The sequence below is a fragment of the Marmota monax genome, unplaced genomic scaffold (assembly GCF_021218885.2).
Source record: "Marmota monax isolate L192 unplaced genomic scaffold, Marmota_monax_Labrador192_F-V1.1 WCK01_AAM20220418_F8-fsc00010, whole genome shotgun sequence".
NCBI lineage: Eukaryota > Metazoa > Chordata > Mammalia > Rodentia > Sciuridae > Marmota > Marmota monax.
In genome coordinates, this window is record NW_026692321.1 from 11287860 (window position 1) to 11306938 (window position 19079).

Below are 19079 nucleotides of genomic sequence, written 5' to 3' on the forward strand. Positions count from 1 at the left end.
TGCAACTACTCACCCTAGGCAGAAGCCTGTGCTAGCCACGGGGCTGTGCAGCCTTTCTTCCTGAGAGAGCATGAAGAGAACACTCAGACAGAGGAAAGGGAAAGGTGAGGGAGAAATAGGAGCTTTAGTGTCAAGTAAAATGGGCAGTAAGAGCATCAAAGACAGGCTAGGGACTCCATCACAGTCCCAGTTCCCATGGCATCAGTATTGGAGCATAATGCTCAGATCTGAATGCTACCAACAGCTTTTCTTATGGGGAAGGAAAGGGAGAGGAGTGGAGAATTTATCTCTTATCCCCTTGTCTGGTCCTCAGCACACCCCACTGTCTTGTCTCCAGTTCTGCCAAGAACACTTCTGCAGTACAGTGGCTATCACAATCAAACACTGTTGTGAATGATTAAAAAGGCTTGTGCAGCCCCCAGAGGCTCTCTGATTCATTCTTAAGACTGCTGGGCAAGGCTAGCTCAAGACTCTCTCTGCCTTGGTTTTTTCCCCTTACACCTGCCACACCTGGCCTCCCTTTAAGGGAAACTTAGATTATATCTTTAGAACACTGAGCTAGGAGTGGGGAGAACATCATACACATACATGCAGCCTTGGTCATTATGGCAGGATTCTATTTCCTCTGTTCTGTTTGAATCCATCTCCTGGCAACAGCTGTCCAGCGTCTAAAGGCAGCAACAGCTGCAGTAAGGAGCCTGTCATTTGAATGTGGATGCCAGTCTCAGCCCCATGATGCAGCTGTTCTTTAAAGTGATATCTTGTCCCTTGGGTGGGTCTGGACAATAGAGACAGCCCTTCATTACACTCTGAGTTTCCAAGTTTTCCTATGGGGGAAACTGTTATTCCTTTCTCCAGAGGTAGTCTTTTAATAGTGCCACTTACTGGGTAGTTTTTCCACAGACAAACATAAGAAAACAAAAACAAAAGAAAAGAAAAAAAAAAAAACATTTTTCACACTGGTTTTCCCAACTCTCCAGTGACATTACCCACCTCCTGAGTTGTGATACTCCAAAGACGTAACTCATGTGCAAATCTTAAAACAATATTTCTGTGTAGTAATTATAAAGGTTCTAGATTCTAAATTTAACAAATAAAGGTTTTGGAAAAAGTATAGGACAATACAGTAAACTGCTGACCTGGGTTGCACAAATAAACGGTCACTGAGGACTGGAGGAAGCAGAGAGGGATTCTGGACGAGACAGTTGGTCATAGCTTAGAAGGATTAGGAGAATCTGAGAAGTCAAGGGTGAGGAAGGGACAATAGAGTGAAGGACATAGCCCAGACAAAGACTGAGAAAAGAAATGTGGTCTCAGGACAGTGCAGAGCCCTCTGGAATACATAGTTACATAGAGTTGGAAGGGCACGATGACCCAAACCATGCACAGTCTTAAGTGACAGGCAGAGAAGTTATCAAGGGAGATTTTACTTCCTTTTGCTTCATGTGCTGAAGCACTGTCTTACAGAACAAAATTTTCTCTGGCAGTTTTACATCATTGCCTATAGTTGGGTGATGCTTGCACATTCAGCCTTGCTAAGTTACCTGGTTATTTTATTAATTAGTATCACATGGCCAAGATCTTACAAGTAGGAACTTCCTTCTTGCTAAGAGTGTCAAGATGTCCCATTTCACATGCCTTGGAAAAAGAAAGCAGGAGTCATTGACACACAAAAAAGAAGTGCCTGGGTCTAATGGAGATAATGGGTCCTTCCAGGAGACTGACAGTGGAAGTAGGAATGGGTAACCTACTGGACAAGAGGTAAGGGGAAGTTTTAGTAGCAAGAAAATGTCAAGGAGTTATAGAGTCTACAGATCCTCTAGTCCTGTTCCCTATATTCTGTGATTTTATTAATTGTGACAAAATGGCCCATACCGGAGGTGCTCTTGGCTTGGCTCCGTTGCTCTTGAATCTGGGGAGGTCGTCCACCTATTCAAGTTGTTAGTTCCCAACTGTTTATAAAAAAAAAAAAAAAGAGAGAGATTACCAGGCCCCAGCCTAGACTTACCAATCCGATCCAGGAGAGGAACCTGGAGATTCTCCTGAAAATGTGCTTCCCTTCTCCCCCAGGGATGCTTGACATCAGGGAAGTGAGGGCATGTTGTGAATGTGGACTTGGTGACTCCTTGTGGGAGAGGTCATCGGACCTTTAGAGCTGCTGGAGATGAGCCCAATCACTGGGCCTACAGAAGCTGAGAGAGCCATTCACCTGCTCAGTAACTGCACCCGGGGAGGGGAAAGCCTGGAGTCTTTTCTTAGTGGGAAAAAGGAATAGTGATTCCTCTTCCACCTTTTCTGTTGCCCCTTTTGTTTCATCTCTACTCACTGAGTGTGGAGCTCCAACAAGGACTCAGTGAGGACTTACCACATCCTGCCTGTCCATTTCCTATTATCATTTCCTCCTCCTTCCTTCCCTTCCTGCCTACCTACCTACTCACTTAATTACTTCACCCCCTTTTTCCCTTCCTCTCTTCCTCTTTCCTTTTTTTTTAATTGTTCTTTTAATTTTTAAATAAGTATACTACCCAGATGCTTTGATTCAACTCTGAGGACTGTGATTCCTAACTGTTTCACTTATACAGGGACCCACTTAGGCCAGCCTTGCCTAGACACTGCTTTTAATATTGTAATTTTAAAATTAATAGCTTTTCTAAGGTTACATAATACTGATAACTATGAATAATACTAACAACCTCCAACTGTTCAGTGCTTGTTATGCCTCAGGCCAGTTAACCCAGAATTTATTCATGAATATTAATCTTCACAAGGACCCTGTGACATGGATAGGGGTGTTATCCCCACATTACAAACAGGGGAAACTGAGAAGTAGAGATCCCCTTCTTATGATCTTATTGTTAAGTGGAGGCAGCAAACTCTGAGCCTGGGAAGTCTGGCTCCAGAGTTAGGCTCCCCACCACAACATTAGACTACCTCTCAAGACGGTAATACAAAGAATGAAGAAAAACTTACTTGCAATTTCTGTTACTAGAAATCACCATCTTAACAGTTACTGGCTTTTCTTTGAGAAAGAAAATTTAAATTGCATCAAAGTGAAGTTTTCTATATCCTGCTTAAAAACTCTAATATGAGATTGTGTTTCCTATATTAAATGTTCTTCATAAATATGATTTATTTATCAGTTGTAAAACATTCCTCCATATGAAGAGGATATAATTTATGTAGCTACTTCTTTGTTATTAAATATTTTAGTTGGTTCTACTTTTTTTACTCCCATAACTATGGTGATTCTTGTCCATAAATATTTGACTGCAAATTTGTTTAGTTCTATAGAATGAAGTTCTTTAAAAGTATTTTTAAAGTCTAAAGTGTATTTTAGAGACTTTATAGTATTTTAAAACTCGCAGTAGTTGATTCTCCCACAGGCAGTATGTGGGAAGGATCAGTTCCTCACCTTCTTGCCAACTTTGCCAATTTGAGAGGTGAAAAATGGCCTCTCCTTGTAGTTTCCATTTACATGTCTTTGATTACCAGTGAGGTGAACGTCTTCTCTACATTTATTAGCCACTTGTATTTCTTCTTTTGTGAGCTGTTTATTCATGCCCCTATTCATTTCCCCAATGGCAAGCTTGTGTGTGTTTTTTTTATCTGTGTGTATTCTTCATAGCAATAACCTTTTGGCTATCATATTTGCTTATCTCACATGAAAATATCGAGAATTTTTTTTCCAGATTGTTCTTTGCCTTGTATTTGCTTTGCAGAAGTTCACTTGGAAAGAACAGAAATCTGACTTATAAATGGTCAAAAATGGAAGCCAAACTTTGTGAAAATAAGCATGCTCATAATGAAAATATCTACCCAAATATTTTAAAATTCATTTTAATAATGGGAGTTTGGGCATTACTAGAGAAGAATGAAGAAGTAACTGCTCTTTTCTGATCCTTAGACTGACAAGAACAGAGGGTAATCCTTGAAGAACAACCTCCCCACAAATTGCTTTCAACTTTTTGACATGGGTATTAAAATGCCACCCCAAATACCAGTGGTAATAAAGAATCTGACTTAAAAGGGGAAGTAGGTGTAAATGTAACACATGAGGTTTTTTTTTTTTTTTTTTTTTTTAAATCTTGCTAACCAGTTGCTGAAGAATTATTGGTGACTCACTCAAAGATACTGCCCATCTCCAGTTGGTGGAAAACCTCAGCTTTATGGGATACGTGTTGACATTCTAAAATTTTTGAACAAGATGAGTGGCTTCTTATTCCTTTGTAATAAAAATAACCAAAACATCCTTCCCTGATGGTCTCTGGGGAGAATTAGCTTCTGCTTCCTCTTTTTATTGCACCTTCCTCTGCTCTGATGTTTCTCTGCCACCCCCCTGTCTTCCACATAAATGCCCACTATGGCAGACATGGTGACCGGGCATTTTTTTTTCCCCAAATGAACATATTTAGTGATATTTAAAAAAAAAAAAAAAAAAAAGGCTTTGATTCAGGGGCCAGTGACCCTGCAGGGACATAGATACCTGGGGGTTGATTCTTTTTAGAGAAAGTCATGCTGCTTTGGCCTCTGTCTACATTCATTGGGCAAAGAAAATCAACATTCTGACTGTGCAGAGCTGATGAGATTTGCTCTGGAGTGCACACTGTAAACATGCTCACAAGACAGGAAGTCTCTCAGATGATCCAGAGGGAGGACGCTGCTCTTCCTCAGGAACACCTTTTGCTAACGGGTAGACTAAGCGTAACTCTCAGTGAGAGGATTTTCAGGAATGGCTGGAGAAGTCCACAGTGGTTTTTCCTTTCTGTGCTAAAGAATTTCCACATTTTAGCATATTTCTCTTCTGTCTTTTGTCTGTTCTATCAACTGAGTCTATTTCATTCCTTTATTGTCTGCTGCTTGGTCCTATCCACAGGTTGAAGGCTTGGATTATGAAAAATCATCTACTTCACATACTGTGTGATGTACTACAAGTCATTTTTAAAGAGAGGGAAACCAAAATATTACTCTTAACCTTTACAATGAGTCACAAACTCAAATCAGGAGCGCCCAACAGTTTTGCTATTGCCTTGGTTTGTAGTGAGCATGATGGCAGTGACAAAGTCACGCTCTAAAGGACCTCACAGTGGATGTGCTGAATCTCTCACAGCTTTGACAACATGGGAGCTTGTGACCAGTAACCACACAGGGGAGTGCTGCTTTCATTTCTCTTTACCAGGTCAAGGACATAGGGAGGATATCACATCGCACTTAGCTATTTTCTTCTTCTTTTCTCTCTGTCTCTCTCTCTCTCTCTCTCTCTCTCTCACACACACACACACACACACACACACACACACACACACTACTGTACTCCATTTGCCACAGAAACATCTATTTTTTTGTTGAATGTTAGTTGGTGCTAAGACTGCCTGATGGAGTGAAGGAGTCCAAGTTTCTAACTTTTTCCCGACTGTCTTAACAGTGGTCCCTTGGCTGGCAGGAAGGCCAGGAACTGGGCTGGCCAGTAGCTTCTGCGTGACTGGCTGGAGGAAGGAACTGTGGAAGATGCAAAGGTGGTGGAATGTGTAGTGCTCAGGGTGGGCAAAAACTGCAGTGGCCAGACCAGCTGGAAATCAAGACACTCATGGCCAGGAGTCTGAATGTCAAAGGGAGAGAGGCTCAGAGGGCAAGAACTGATGACATTCCTGCAGTTGGCTATGGGTGTCTCAGTGGCACAGTGGTACAGTGAGATTGTGGTCATTGCGCCCCATGACCTTGAACAACATCCTCAGCATTTGAGTTTTGCTTCCTCTTTTATAAGATGAGGGTAAGGCCTGTGTTGATGATTGTGTAGGAAAGAGTGTGAACAAGGAAGGCCCTTTGGTTTACTTCCCAGCACAGAGAAATACTCTAAGTACTGAAAAATTGAAAGTGTTATTACTATTATTGATATTGACGCATAATGTGTTTGATTTATAAAAGAATAAAATATTCTTTCTAAAAGTTTCAATTATAGGAAAAAGTGTAAATACCATCTTTATCATCTGCTTGATAATATGTGTGCTCAAGGCTACAGAAAATACTGGAAATGGTGATGATGTCAGGCAGGAGACAGATGCCTTGGTTCTGGAATTGTAAACTCAGAGTTGTAAAGAAAATGCAAACCTTGCAACATGCACAGGGGCCTTCCAAAACCCTCTCTCACCTCTCTCTTCCCAAGGGAGTAATTCCCTCTTGACTGTCTGGAGCTACTGAAGTCAGCAGCACCCCTGGGTCTAAGTCATGCTCCTCCACTTCCTCTTTCTTGTCATGTGGAACAAATTTTTCAGCTTCTCTAAGCCTCAGTTTTTTTGTTATTTAAAATAGGAACACAAAAAGATTTTTGCAAGATTTACAGGAAGTGAGCCATATAAAGCACTTAGCACTGAATAAATTTTTTCCTATTATATTCTTACTGTTCTGATCACTGGCAGGGTTGTGTATGTGGCCAAGGAAGCAGTGTCTCTGAAGACTGCATGTGTGCACACCTGGACTATAAGAATTGGGCCTGTGCACTGTCCAGGACAGAATGTAGTTGTGTGGGTGCATGTCTCATGCAGTCATCTAATCTAGGAATGAGGGCACGAAGGTCCAAACTTACCATATAGGCTATCTTCAGGGAATCCATTCCAAGACCCCATGGGATGAAATGAAGTGAATGACGAGGTGAATGAAGAAGGCCACAACAAGGGTCTCTTCAGCAAGGCACTGTTGTACCTCGGCAGTCAACCGGGTAACAGTGATGGTTGCTAAGTGTCCAGCAGGTGGGTCACATATATAGCACAGATATGTTGGACAGAGAGACAATTCATGTCCCTGGCAGGATACAGTGGGACAGAATAGACTTTATCACACTGCTATATAGAGTGCATAATTTAAAACTTAACGTCTATTTCTAGAATTCTCCATTTAATATTTTAAACCATGGTTGACCTGGGGTGACTAAAACCTCCAACAATGAAACTGAAGATAAGGAGGGTACTGCTGGACATCATTTTAGCACCAACAGTGCCCAGCACATGGCTAATCTGTGGTGCTCTGTCTACACTGGCTGTATGAATGAATAGGCCAGTCTTCCAGCCCAAGCTTGAGTCCCAGCCTCAACAGTTCTGCAGGGACGGTCATGCTAATGTCTCCAATTGTCTTCAGGAGGCAGCAGAGCTGGCAGTGAACATCCTGAACTCCAGTCACCTTCTAATCCTGGGGCTACCAAGTGTTTGGGTGCAGAACTTCAGGCAGGTTATTTAACTGTTTTGAGCCTTGATTTCTTATTAGCAAAACAGGGTTGGTGGTGACAATATCACCCATAGATATGACTTATTTCCCCTAATTACTTTGGAAATTCTTTGAAGGTACAGATAATTATTTTGCTAGGTCTTAAGCATGGTGCAAGGAACTAAGAAGATGATTATTCATTTGGTCTATGGGTTTTCTGAAGCCCTGCTTGCTGGAACTACAGGTGTGCTCCACTGTGCCAGGTTCAATTTTTATTTTTTTTATAACTTCATAGCTATAGTAACATGGTATGTAGGATGATACTAATTTTCACAGGAGGATTTCCAAACAGAGGTGACTTGAGACCAAGAGAAAACGGGAGCAATATGTTGGTCAATGTGTATATTGTTGCTCTAACTTCTCTTGACTCAAGGGACCAAGAACTTCCTGAACATATAGTTGATAATTACAGCAACAGCAGTTACTATACTTAAAACTGACAGTTTATAGCCCTGGCAAAAGAACATCTTCTAGGAGGCAAGTATTGGGGTATCAGTTGTACAGATGGGGCTAAAACTAAGAGAGGTTGGATTAAAGTGTCCAAGATTAAAGTTATTTAGCAGCAGATGTAAAGTTTGACCCAGGTTCATTCTGACTCCAAGAGCTACTCTCCTGCCACCACTACTGCTTTCTATTTATCCACCAATGTTTGAATAGCCCCTAAACTCTAAAAATGCTAACACCGTAGAGGAAGAACATAGCCAGGGGTTCCCTAGGCCATCATTTGGGGAGGTTGTGGCCTGTCTTACACAAAGGTGACTGGTCAAGGAGGTGAGCAGGGCTGAAATAAACCAAGCTCAGCATTTTCTAATTTGCACAGAGGTTAAAATGAAGGCCCAGGAGTCAGGAGCTAAGACAACCTGTTGCTCTATGCCACTGTTTGGAAAATAGGAACAGGAAATTTTTCAAGGTGTCTTGGGAGTAGGCCTTGGGTTAGCGGCCTCTTTACAATCTGTTATAATTATAGTCATAAGAGCTTATACATATTAGTTGAGTGAATGTCATTTAAATTAAATATTTAAATATCCCAATAACTCAGTAATGTGGGAAATATATAGTCTGCTGAATATGAAAGCTTAGCACTTAATTTGTATTAGTTTCAAATTAAGAAAAAGCTCTGGAAGGTCAGCAATTTAGGATTTTCTGTTCCCATCCCTGCAGCAGAATGCTCAACACTCTCTTCAGCTGTCAGATGATCTTCACAAAGAAGACAAAAATGGTATTATTGTCCCCTTTTACAAATTAAGACATGCAGGCCCTGAGAGGGTGGGCCATTTGCTCTAAAGGACTGACCACTGGTTCCTCTTTCTACTATAACACCCTCTCCCAAAAGAGTTTATCAAGTCCAGTCTAGACTTGTTATTAATAGAGACAGAAAAACCCAGTTATTGTGTGCTGAACTCTAGGCTTTCCAATGCTTCTTTGTTCTTAATGAAGACAGAAAAAAAAAAAGCTATTGTGTCCCTAAGCCTAGGCCTTTCAGTGCCAATAGTATGACACTATCCTTCACCTTTATTTTCCTAGGATTGAGATAGAACACTTTTGGGAGACAAGTGGAGTGAATGCAAGTCTGGCTGTGTTTCAATTCTTACCAGAGAGAGACTGTACATTGAGAAGCTTATAAGCCATGTAGTTGCCATATTTTAAGAATGCTTTTGGGGCCAGCAGCACTGGGAGATTGGGGCCAGAGGTCAGGAGTGGTACAGTCACAGCACAGTAAGTCATTCTGGTCCTGGTGGTTTGACAATGAATAGACAGTGGCAACAATAACAAACCCTATACTTACTAAGTGTATGTAGTTTACCAAGGATTTGGCAGGTATTGTCTCATTTAGGAAATAAAATGCCCCAAAATAGAACTTCAAGAAAATAGCAATTTCAGAAAAAAATCTGTAAAAAGGGGAAAAAATGCAGAGTCTGGGAATGGAGATAGTGTTCCAGGTAAACTGTAAGATTTATATTAAAAGGACTGAGAGCCTGCCTATTGGTGGCAGTGACCAACCCAGCCACCTTACATCTACTGGGAATCCACGCTCTTTGAGTCACCTTCAGATCACCTGCCTCTACCACAATCAACTAAAATAGAGAAAATAGATTTTAAAATAGGGCAAGTTTTGTAGTCTTCCAGGAGAATTTTGTCATACTACTTTCTAATGACCCTGGCATTTCCTATCAGGGAGGTTGGGACTAAGTCTCAACCTCTGAGAGCCTCTGCATCTTCATTTGTAAATACTGGGCTTTTATTATATGAATGCTAGTTATAATATGTGTGATGTTGCTTAAATAGTTATACACATTCTAGGTGTCTTAGCAAGGGTTGAGGAAGGAGAGAAGGGAGAAGGAAAAGGAAGAAGAATCATTGACTACACTTATTATATTTCCCTGGTATTATTTTTCAGGTTCGGGTTTACAATGCTTTAGTAAATGGTAAAATTAAGAGCATTCTTCTACAAATTTCTTCCCTGAGCTTTGCTAATTAAAAATACCATCAATGTTCTAATTAGATCACTGACATTACTTTTAAATAATTACAAAGGATATTAAGTAACCATGTTGAAGGACATGTTAACATTACTCTAAAAATGTAACTCACTGTGACTCTGAGGTTAGTACTAATTGGTAGAAATAGTTGTAAGGAGAATAAGTTATGTTTGTGGGACAAATGGGGAATCTGAGGCTCCTTTTCTGAAATACGGGGTCTATCAGAGCATATAGGAAGTGAAGCAAACTAGCAGGGCCATCCAACTTAACACATTCAGTGGCATTTGGAGCTGTGGTGGGGAAAACAGGCTCCCTTGTTAATTTCACACTTCCCCTATACATTTCAAAAAACAAGGTGTGACTCCACAGCTGGATTTCAAAAAGATCTTCAGGGGGCTAAATGCCAGGTATTCTTACAATACTCCCTGGCTTTCAGGAATTTTCCATTTTCTGGCATCTGTTTGCTATGGAGACTCCAAATCTGCTCAGTTAAAGCAGGAAGAGCTTTATACTTTCTTGAAGGATCTTTCCTTCTCCTAAGTCTCTGGGTTTACTGGAGCTTCTGGTCTTTGCCATCAAGTAGAGACTATTCAGGACACATCTGAATTCTACAAAACCAGGGAAAACCTGCCAGAGAGCAAGCAACCGCTGCGTGTCTTCCATGTGCTAGCCTCCCAGCAGCCCTAGGAGTTGATATTGTCGGCTTTTGACATGGGGGGAATCAAGGCTCAGAGGAGCTGCCTGTCCCACAATCATGCCCCTTCTCTAGCAATATACCCATCTATTCTGAAATAGCCAGGTCTGGATGAAGTGGCCCAGCGGCCCTCTCAGGCACTCTCCTCTCCTCCACCAGGGCCTTCAGCCACTTGCTGCATATGCCCAGGTTTGTTTTCTTTGGCTCCTCATTAATGAGTTCCACAGGACAATGCTAAGTCTAGTTATGCAGCCTTAATTGGTTTAGTTACAACAAGATAATTCCTTTTTTCTTCTCTTGGAGGCCTTTCTGTTTAAAGACATTTTAGCTGGAGGATGCTAATTATCAATGAGGAGAAAGTGACACCTGAAGAGTTCATTTTCCATCTTGGTCCTTGGTTTTTCCTTTGAACTCCCTCCACCCGGCCCTCTCTCCCACTTCATCACTTCTCCCCCACCACCATAAAAGAGAGCTCCTCTCTGGCTGGGCGGCAGAACTTTCTTTCTCACTCGCCAGGGAGTTGTTCCCTGCGCAGCTGTCTCGGGGCATGGACGACCTGCAAGAGACCTTCCTCAGCCTCGAGGATGGCCTGGACTCCTCGGACAGCCCCAGCCTGCTGTCCTCCTGGGACTGGAAAAACAGGGCCGGGCCCTTTGAGCCGAGCCGGGCCTCCCCCTCCCAGAGCCTTTCCCCAGCTCCATCACTGGAGTCCTATTCTTCTTCCCCCTGTCCAGCTGGGGCTGGACTGCCCTGTGGCCATGGCGGGGCCAGCAATGGGAGCAGCAATGGCTGTAGCAGCCACGGGGCCGGTGGCCTAGTGGAGGTGGATTACAATATGTTAGCTTTCCAACCTGCCTACCTACAGGGCCCTGGTGGCCCCAAGGCCCAGAAGGGCCCCAAAGTCAAGATGTCCGTGCAGCGGAGACGGAAGGCCAGCGAGAGGGAGAAGCTCAGAATGAGGACCTTGGCTGATGCCCTGCACACCCTTCGGAATTACCTGCCACCTGTCTACAGCCAGCGAGGCCAACCGCTTACCAAGATCCAGACACTCAAATACACCATCAAGTACATCAGCGAGCTCACAGACCTCCTCAACGGCGGCCGAGAGCCCAGGCCCCAGAGTGTGTGAGCTCTACCCCTGGGGCATCTGGCCAGTTTTAGTCTCCCGGGGGGAGAGTAAAGGAGCTTTAAAGACCTGGAGTATCTCTTGGGACAACAGCATAGACTTATTTGTGTATAGTTAGTGTGGTAATCTTGTCATCTGAGAAGTTCTGAGGGATTCCCGTCTGACTCCCTGAAGCAGCCAGAACACCAACCTGCCGCACAACAGAAACTGTTGCTTCCAGTTTTTTCTACCATCTCTCAGGATTCTCATCCTTTGCAAAGAGACAGATTATTTTGTCCTTCTGTGTTTGTTCAAGGTATTCTAAATGGTTACTGCATTTTAAATGCAGTTTTTTTTTCAATAAGATAAAATAGTTACAATTAATCTTCTGCCATTTGGTGTTGGGAGCTTTCTTTCTGTTGTTAATTAAGCTCGAATGTTGTACAGGGTCCAGTGTGACACCTGGATTCTTGCTTAGAAAGTTTTGTGCCAAGTAGAGGTAGAACTCTCCTGTTTCTGTGTGTGTGTGTGTGTGTGTGTGCGTGAGTGTGTGTGTTCAACAGAAGTTATGCCTTTACTTTTGATAGGATCAAAATCACTTCAATGCAGAAGGAATTGCTGTGCTGTTATGGTAAATAGGAAGTCAGAGGCAAATGGTCCAGTTAAGACAAAGTGAAGATCTTAAAGAGCAGAGCCCCTGTCTTGAGGCATGAAAAAGAAGTCTGTGCCCACTGACACCTGTGTGCCAGGGAATGAGGGCACAGAAAGAAGGAGAAGGCTGAGGAGGCCCAGCACTGAGAGTCCTGCAGCAGGACTCAGAGTGCAGAAGCTCCCGGTCTCAGGCCTGGTGTGAATATGACCCATATGACCCATTTATCCCTTCATTTGCTTATTTCTCAAATGAAGAGATTGGCTTGGGAAAAAAAAATTCCATAGGTAATAAGTGAAAAGCTCAGAAATGGTAACTCCAGCCTGTGTTGAATCCCTCCAGAGGAAGTTACTTGTTCACCAAAATCTCCTGCCTTCCTCCTCAACCCCTTCCTCCACCTCACATGCACCCGTGCTCAAATGTTCAACTCTATGAGGTCCATGTCTTGGGGGTGTCTGTAGCATCCCAGTTAGGCTAATTTGAATGCACAGGACAATGAGAAGGGACCTTGATTTAAAGAGGTTCCCCCAAACCACTGGACTTTTGTAAGGCTACCTTTTTTTTTTTTTTTTTTTGCTATGATTATTAACCATCAGTATCTGCTTTCAGGTTCACAATTTCATGTATAACTCCCCCTACATTTTTTCTTGACTGATATATATATATATATATGTACAAGTAAATATAAACATATATACATTTTAGAGTACTTTTAATTCTGCGAATTATTTTTTTTTCTCACCAATTTGCAGTAAAAATTATTCCAAGTTAAGGCAAATAAATCTGTGATGTAAGTACCATTATTATATCTATTTTATATGTGGGGAAGTTGAAGCATGACTTTTCCAGAATCTCACATGTGGAAAGTACTGTGGAAAGCCGAGGCTCCAACAATGTTCCCCAGCCCAGGCCTTCATAATTTCTTTAATGAAGCATCTTTGGAACGACATTTAAGTTTTTTTCATGTTTTTTATTGCCCCCAAATGCTGTAATGAATATTATAGACAATTATCTTTGTCCACTGGTATTTTAATTACTCTGAAAAATTCCTAGATCAGAGGGTATATACACTTAAAATTTTTAATAAACACTGTTGGATCACTTTCACTGAAGTTTGTGGTTACTTACATTATATCCTATTAATATCATGAGACAGACCATCTGTCCCACATTGCCATTAGATATTATCAATCTTAAGAATTTTTAATGGATAAAAAATGGTTTCATCATTGTTGTGTTCATTTTTATTTTCCTATTTATTAATTGAGATGGAACATATTTTTAAGTTTATGTGACTATTATTCATTTTGACTCCTCTTTTATAATTTGGCAGTTTATGTTCTTTGCAGTCTTCCTACTGGAGTCTTGTCTTGTTAATTTAGGAGAGTTCTTTGTACAATATATATGTTGAAGTACTTCCTTACAGTCTATCACTTTAGCATATTCTTTCTTATGATGTAATACATAGGAGGTGGTATCTTTTGCTCTTTGAAGCATTTAATTTTTTTTATCTTCAAATCTCTGTTTTGTTTTATGACTTGTATGGTTTTTCCTTTTGCTTTATTTTCCCCAATTCCAAAGCTTTTCAATGTTCTCCTGAGTTTTTCAAATGATTTTTATAATTTTAGGTAAATCTTATATACCTGTAATTTACTTTTCTCTATAGTACGTGGAAGGAATTTAACTTTATTTCTGACTGTGTTTTTATAATTGAAGAATATTTTATCTTGTCATCAGGGGGTAATAGGGGTCATAGTTGTTAATGTCATACTACTTATAAAAACTTCATTAGCTTCCCATCTATTCATTTTTGGTGGTGTGGAGAAGAAACGAGCAAACATTGGGCAATGTCGATACTTTCTCCCAGGAGACTCTACCCTATGCATGTATAGTATTGTGTAAGTGTATGTATATGCACATGTGCATGTATTTGTGTGTGTATGTGTGTACACATGCATTTGTTTATGTGTATACTGTGCTTTTATGTGTTAGAGAAGGATGAGTAGGGAGAATGGTAATGTGGGAATGAGGAAGAATCAGCTAGTCCAAAAATTAACTTGAAGATAAAATGCTATTTTCTTTGACATTTTCAAACAAGTGAGACCCAAATAATCTTGGCTTTGATTTTTCAAGCTCAGGTTGAAGAATGGTTTATAAATAGCTTGGGAAGTTTTGATTGTCCTGGGGGGACCAAGTACTGTGGATGAGTTAGGAACTACTGTTCTCATTTTTTGAAAAAATCCCTCAAAGTCACAGACTTACCTGTTGCTAGGTTTGCCCACAAAATTTCTATGGGACACACTGGATGATGGGCATTTGGAAAACCAGGAGAAGATGGCAGCTTTGGGGAGGAAACATCTGCCCAGAAATCTTGTCTCATTAATACCACTGAGTCCTCCCCAGAGGCCTGCCTGCAGCCCAGCCCCTCCCCTGGACAGAGGCTGAACAGAAGCATTTGACTCCTACAGCAATGATTCCCAAAGAAGCTGCTTCCTGTGTAAGGGAGGAGGGCCGGGCCATGCCTTGATTCCTCTAGGGAGTGCTTAAAAGCATTTGGCTTGGGCAAAGCTCAAGAATAGGAGTAAGTATTTCTGGTGTTTGGATGGGGAGAGAATGGCAGAACCATAATCCATGTGCCTACTGTGTCGTGGTCAGTATTTCCAATTTATTTTTTCATAGCCCTCATAATAATGCTGGGAGGTGGGAATTATCATTCCTATTTTTAGGATGCGGAAACCGAGGTTTAGGATCCTTGAGCAAAGTAAAGCTACATGGTTTGCTAGTGAGTTCCGCTCTCCAAAACTTGGATTCTTCACCTGCACGTGCTGCCTGGTTAGCTCCAAGGACGCACTGTTCACTGGGCTTGGCCTGAGAGAGCACTTTCAGCACAGCTCAGTCCTGAGGCTCAGACCTTCTCTCTCTCTCTCTCTCTCTCTCTCTCTCTCTCTCTCTCTCTCTCTCTCCCTCCCCCCCCCCCTCCCTCCCTCCCTCCCTCCTTCCCTCTGGGGACCTAATTTCTTTCACCAACTGAAACATTTGGAAGGGCTGTTTATCTCACCCTCTAAATTATTTCCCTTTGAACTTCTGCCTCCGCCCTGAATGTTTCCTCAGAAATTCCCTTTGCTTCCTCTGCTGGCACCTAGAGTCTTTCTTAATCTGCAGAGGAAATCTGACTTCTGTTCATTTGTGTTCAATAAAGTGTTCCACAATTCACACCGGGTTGAGGTTTCTTTGTTCTGCTTGTAGTTTCTGACACATGAGCTAATCAGGAGTGAGGCCAAGGCAGGGGGCGGGGGATCCTGGGCAACTCAACAAGTTGACAGAATTACTCTGATGTTAAAATATATATATATATTTTAAAACAGCAAGGGCTGAGGATATAGCTCAGTTGTAGAGTACTTGCTAGGTTTAATCCCCAGCACCACAAAAAAAAAATAGAAAGAAAAAATTATAAACAGCAAAAGAAAACATATGCAAATACGCTTGTGCTTTCCAGGTTACACTATTATTACACTATTTTCTATTACACAGGCTTAGTGTGTTATATCGCCTAAGTTGAGGTACCATTTGATCCCTGACAATTTCTGTACATACTTGAGTTTGTGGGAGGGATCCAGGCCTGGGCCCCCGGTGGCCTTGAGCCCTGTGAGCTTCAGCCTGGCTGTTTTGAAAGGAACCAGAGCTGGCTGCTCCCTCCTACCCTGGTGGGAGCCTGAGAAGGCCTCTCTTACCAAGGAAATACCTGAGCTGCCTGAAGGACTGGATCTTGATATTTTGGTCCCAGAAAGGCCCTTGAACTCTGAACAAGAAGAAAGCACAAAGATTTCTGAGAATTGTCCAGGAAATGGACAGCTATTTGTTTGTCTCTGGGATTTGGAAACTGTCGACCTCCCCTCTGGTTATGCTGTCTCCTCTGACTTTTGCTTCTTTTCAAGGTGAAGTGGAAGACTGGGCAGGGCTGGAGGTCAGGGACTACGGGAGAAGGATGTGTTTAGAGAGGGCTGCCCTGGTGAGGTGCAAAGTAACCCTGTCTCTAAATGACATACAAAATAGGGCTGGGGATGTGGCTCAGTGGTTGAGGGCCCCTGAGTTCAATCCCTGGTACACGACCCCCCTCAAAGACAGAAAGAAAGAAAGGGCTGCCCTGGCTATTCTCAGCCCAGGAAACCAGGGGTAGATTTATCCTTTGATGTGTCCCTTGCTTGAGATCACGTTTCTTTGCCCAAGGTCATGCTACCTTGCCCAAGATCACATAATTGGGGCAGAGCCACCCAGGTCTGCTTGACCCATTTCTTCAACAACGCTAAGTCTATGTGGCTGAAATGCAGCAAAGAACAAAACTATTGACATTATCTGTTCAAGCCTTTCCCATGAGTTGGTGAAGAAGATTTGCATTTGGTATCCTGACACCTTATTGGGATTTTATAAGTGAGAGCATATTTTAAATTGTGATATTCTTTATCCTCTCTCCCCATGTGGAGTGGAGCATAAATATTCTTTCATTCTCTTTAGTTATCTCCCTACACTGGTGTGTGTTTTTGTTGCTTTAGCAATTACAAAGCATTTCATACACATAATCCTATTTAACTCTTACCTAAACTTACTATAGAAGAGGTTGAATAGGGATTGCTGGGTTCATTTAAACAGATGAGGAAATTAAGCCTTACGATAGTCAAATATCTTAACTATTCATACATGACAGAGTGGGCATCAGGACTCATATTTAAACTCATCTCCCCCCTCCCCAGCTAAACTATGGTATTTCCTGAGGAAATCCAGTTGTACCCTAAACTTTGCTCCCAAAGGCAACCTCAAAATGTGCTCCATGCTGCATTTCTTCAAGGTGGATTTTGCATGGTGTCTTTCTGAATTCTTGAATCTAATCAGCATACAGATAAAACAACTAATATCTTCATGTATGGAGGGGTGGTAGAAATTCAAGCCCTTAAGCCCTTATAAATTCTTGATCTAATCAGTGTGCATAGGTAGAACAATCAACACCTTCATTGAGGCAAGGGAAATTTAAACCCTGAAAATAATTCTATTCCTTTTCATAATTCAAGGATTATGAAAAATTCTTAGGGATCCTCTTGCCTACTTTTACTGAATGCCTAATTGTTTCCTAGCAAAGAAAGCAAACATTTAAGTAATTTAAGTTCCAAGGATACCAACAAACATCAAAAGTCCTGATTTTATGTTCTTCATGCAGCTGTGAGTCAGGCAGTGGGTTGGGGATCCAATCACTGAAAAAAAAGAGTAGAAGAACATCATAAGGGTAGGAGCTGCCAGAGGAGAAGAGAGAGGCTGGGAGAAAGAGGAGAGTCAGATGTCAGCTTTGGCCCAGCCACGGGGCCCAGCATCAGCACCAGCCAAGCTGCATGATGGGGATGCAGAGATGCTCACAGCCAAGAGCCAGACAGACAGGAGACAGAACAGGAGCCAGTGCTCCTTAATGGATGCAGGGAAGACTTCACAAGGAAGAAGGCTCCAGAAGTTGTCTTTTGCGTACTTCCTCCACTGAGGAAGCTACATATGCAAAAGCCTAAAGATCTGGAAAACCAGTAGGGCTTAGGGCCATCACACTGGGCTAGCTTGGCTGAAGCAGAGTGAGTCTGCAGGAACAGAGAAATGAGAAAGAACGAACAAGCAGGAATGAGAGGCTAAGAGCTTGAATGTTCTTCAAGTGGAGGGACAGTTCACTCTTGACCACAGAGAACCCCACCCCCACCCAACACACACATTCAGCTGGTTATTGATCCAGGACTCCATCAAAGCACATTGTTCAGAGCATGACGTGTTCAATGAGCAATCGCAGTTGTAGCCACATAGCTCAGTTACTAGATACTTGACTTTTCCTTCCTATATTTTTTTCACATCTCTATAAAAGGGAAACCCAGTCTTTAGCATTCCTTCTTAGAACAGTTTTTCTCTTCACACCTGCTTTCACTGTATCTTGCAGCTTTTTCTCAAATCTTTTTTCCAAACTTTGCCAACAGTTCCTCCTCAGTTCTATCTGCACGACCCTGGTCATTCAGGGCCCCCATACGTGTCCGCTCTGTTCTGCACCACACCTGGAGTCCTAGGCCATTCCTGCTGCTGTAACGAAATGCCCAAGACTGGGTAACCTATAAATAATGGAAATGTATTTCAAACAGTTTTGGAGTCTGGGAAGTCGAAGATGAAGACACTGGCATTCAGTGTCTGATGAGGGCCTTCTTGCTGCTTTCACACTGTGAAAAGTGAAGGATAAAAGGCTGTGAATGCTTTTATCAGCCACTAAATCCATGCATGAGGTCAGAACTCTCATGGTTTAATCATCTCCTGTTTTAGTCAGCTTTTTTGCTGCTATGACCAAAAGACCTGACCATAACAATTTTAGAGGAGGAAAAGCTTATTTGATGTTCACAGTTTCAGAGGTATCAGCCTTAGATGGTCAACTCCATTGCTTGTGCCTGAGGTGAGGCAGAACTTCATGGCGGAAGGGTGTGGGTGAGGAAAGCAGCTCAGGACGAGGGACAATACAGAAACAGAGAGCTCTCTCTTACCAGGGACAAAATATATTCCCCCAAGGCATGCATGCCCCAATGGCCCAATTCCTCCAGCCACACCCTACCTGCATATGGTTACCACCCAGTTAATCCATTCAAGTCTACTAATGTGCTGATTAGATAAAGGCTCTAGTAACTTCATTATTTTACCTCTAAGCTTTTTGTCATTGTCTCATCCAGAGCTTTTTTTTTTTTTTTTAGGTATCATACCTAAACTATAACATCTCCTAAATGCTCCATCTCTTTTTCTTTTTAATATTTTTATTTGTAGATGGACACAGCACTTTTATTTTTAGTTTATTTTATCATGTGGTGCTAAGGATCAAACCCAGTAGCTCACCGCGTGCTA

The 19079-nt window shown here is 42.1% G+C and overlaps 1 protein-coding gene across 1 annotated transcript; it reads left to right on the plus strand.

Annotated features, from left to right (window-relative positions):
• The first annotated feature begins 10975 nt into the window (after positions 1–10975).
• Msgn1 (mesogenin 1) lies at positions 10976–11557 on the plus strand. The gene has a single exon (XM_046441681.1). The coding sequence runs from the start codon at positions 10976–10978 to the stop codon at positions 11555–11557; it is 582 nt and encodes a 193-aa protein (XP_046297637.1).
• Positions 11558–19079: the final 7522 nt, after the last annotated feature.

Bases quoted from the DNA above. Each gene is read 5' to 3' on its own strand.
- Msgn1 (XM_046441681.1), top strand. From the start codon at position 10,976: ATGGACGACCTGCAAGAGACCTTCCTCAGCCTCGAGGATGGCCTGGAC.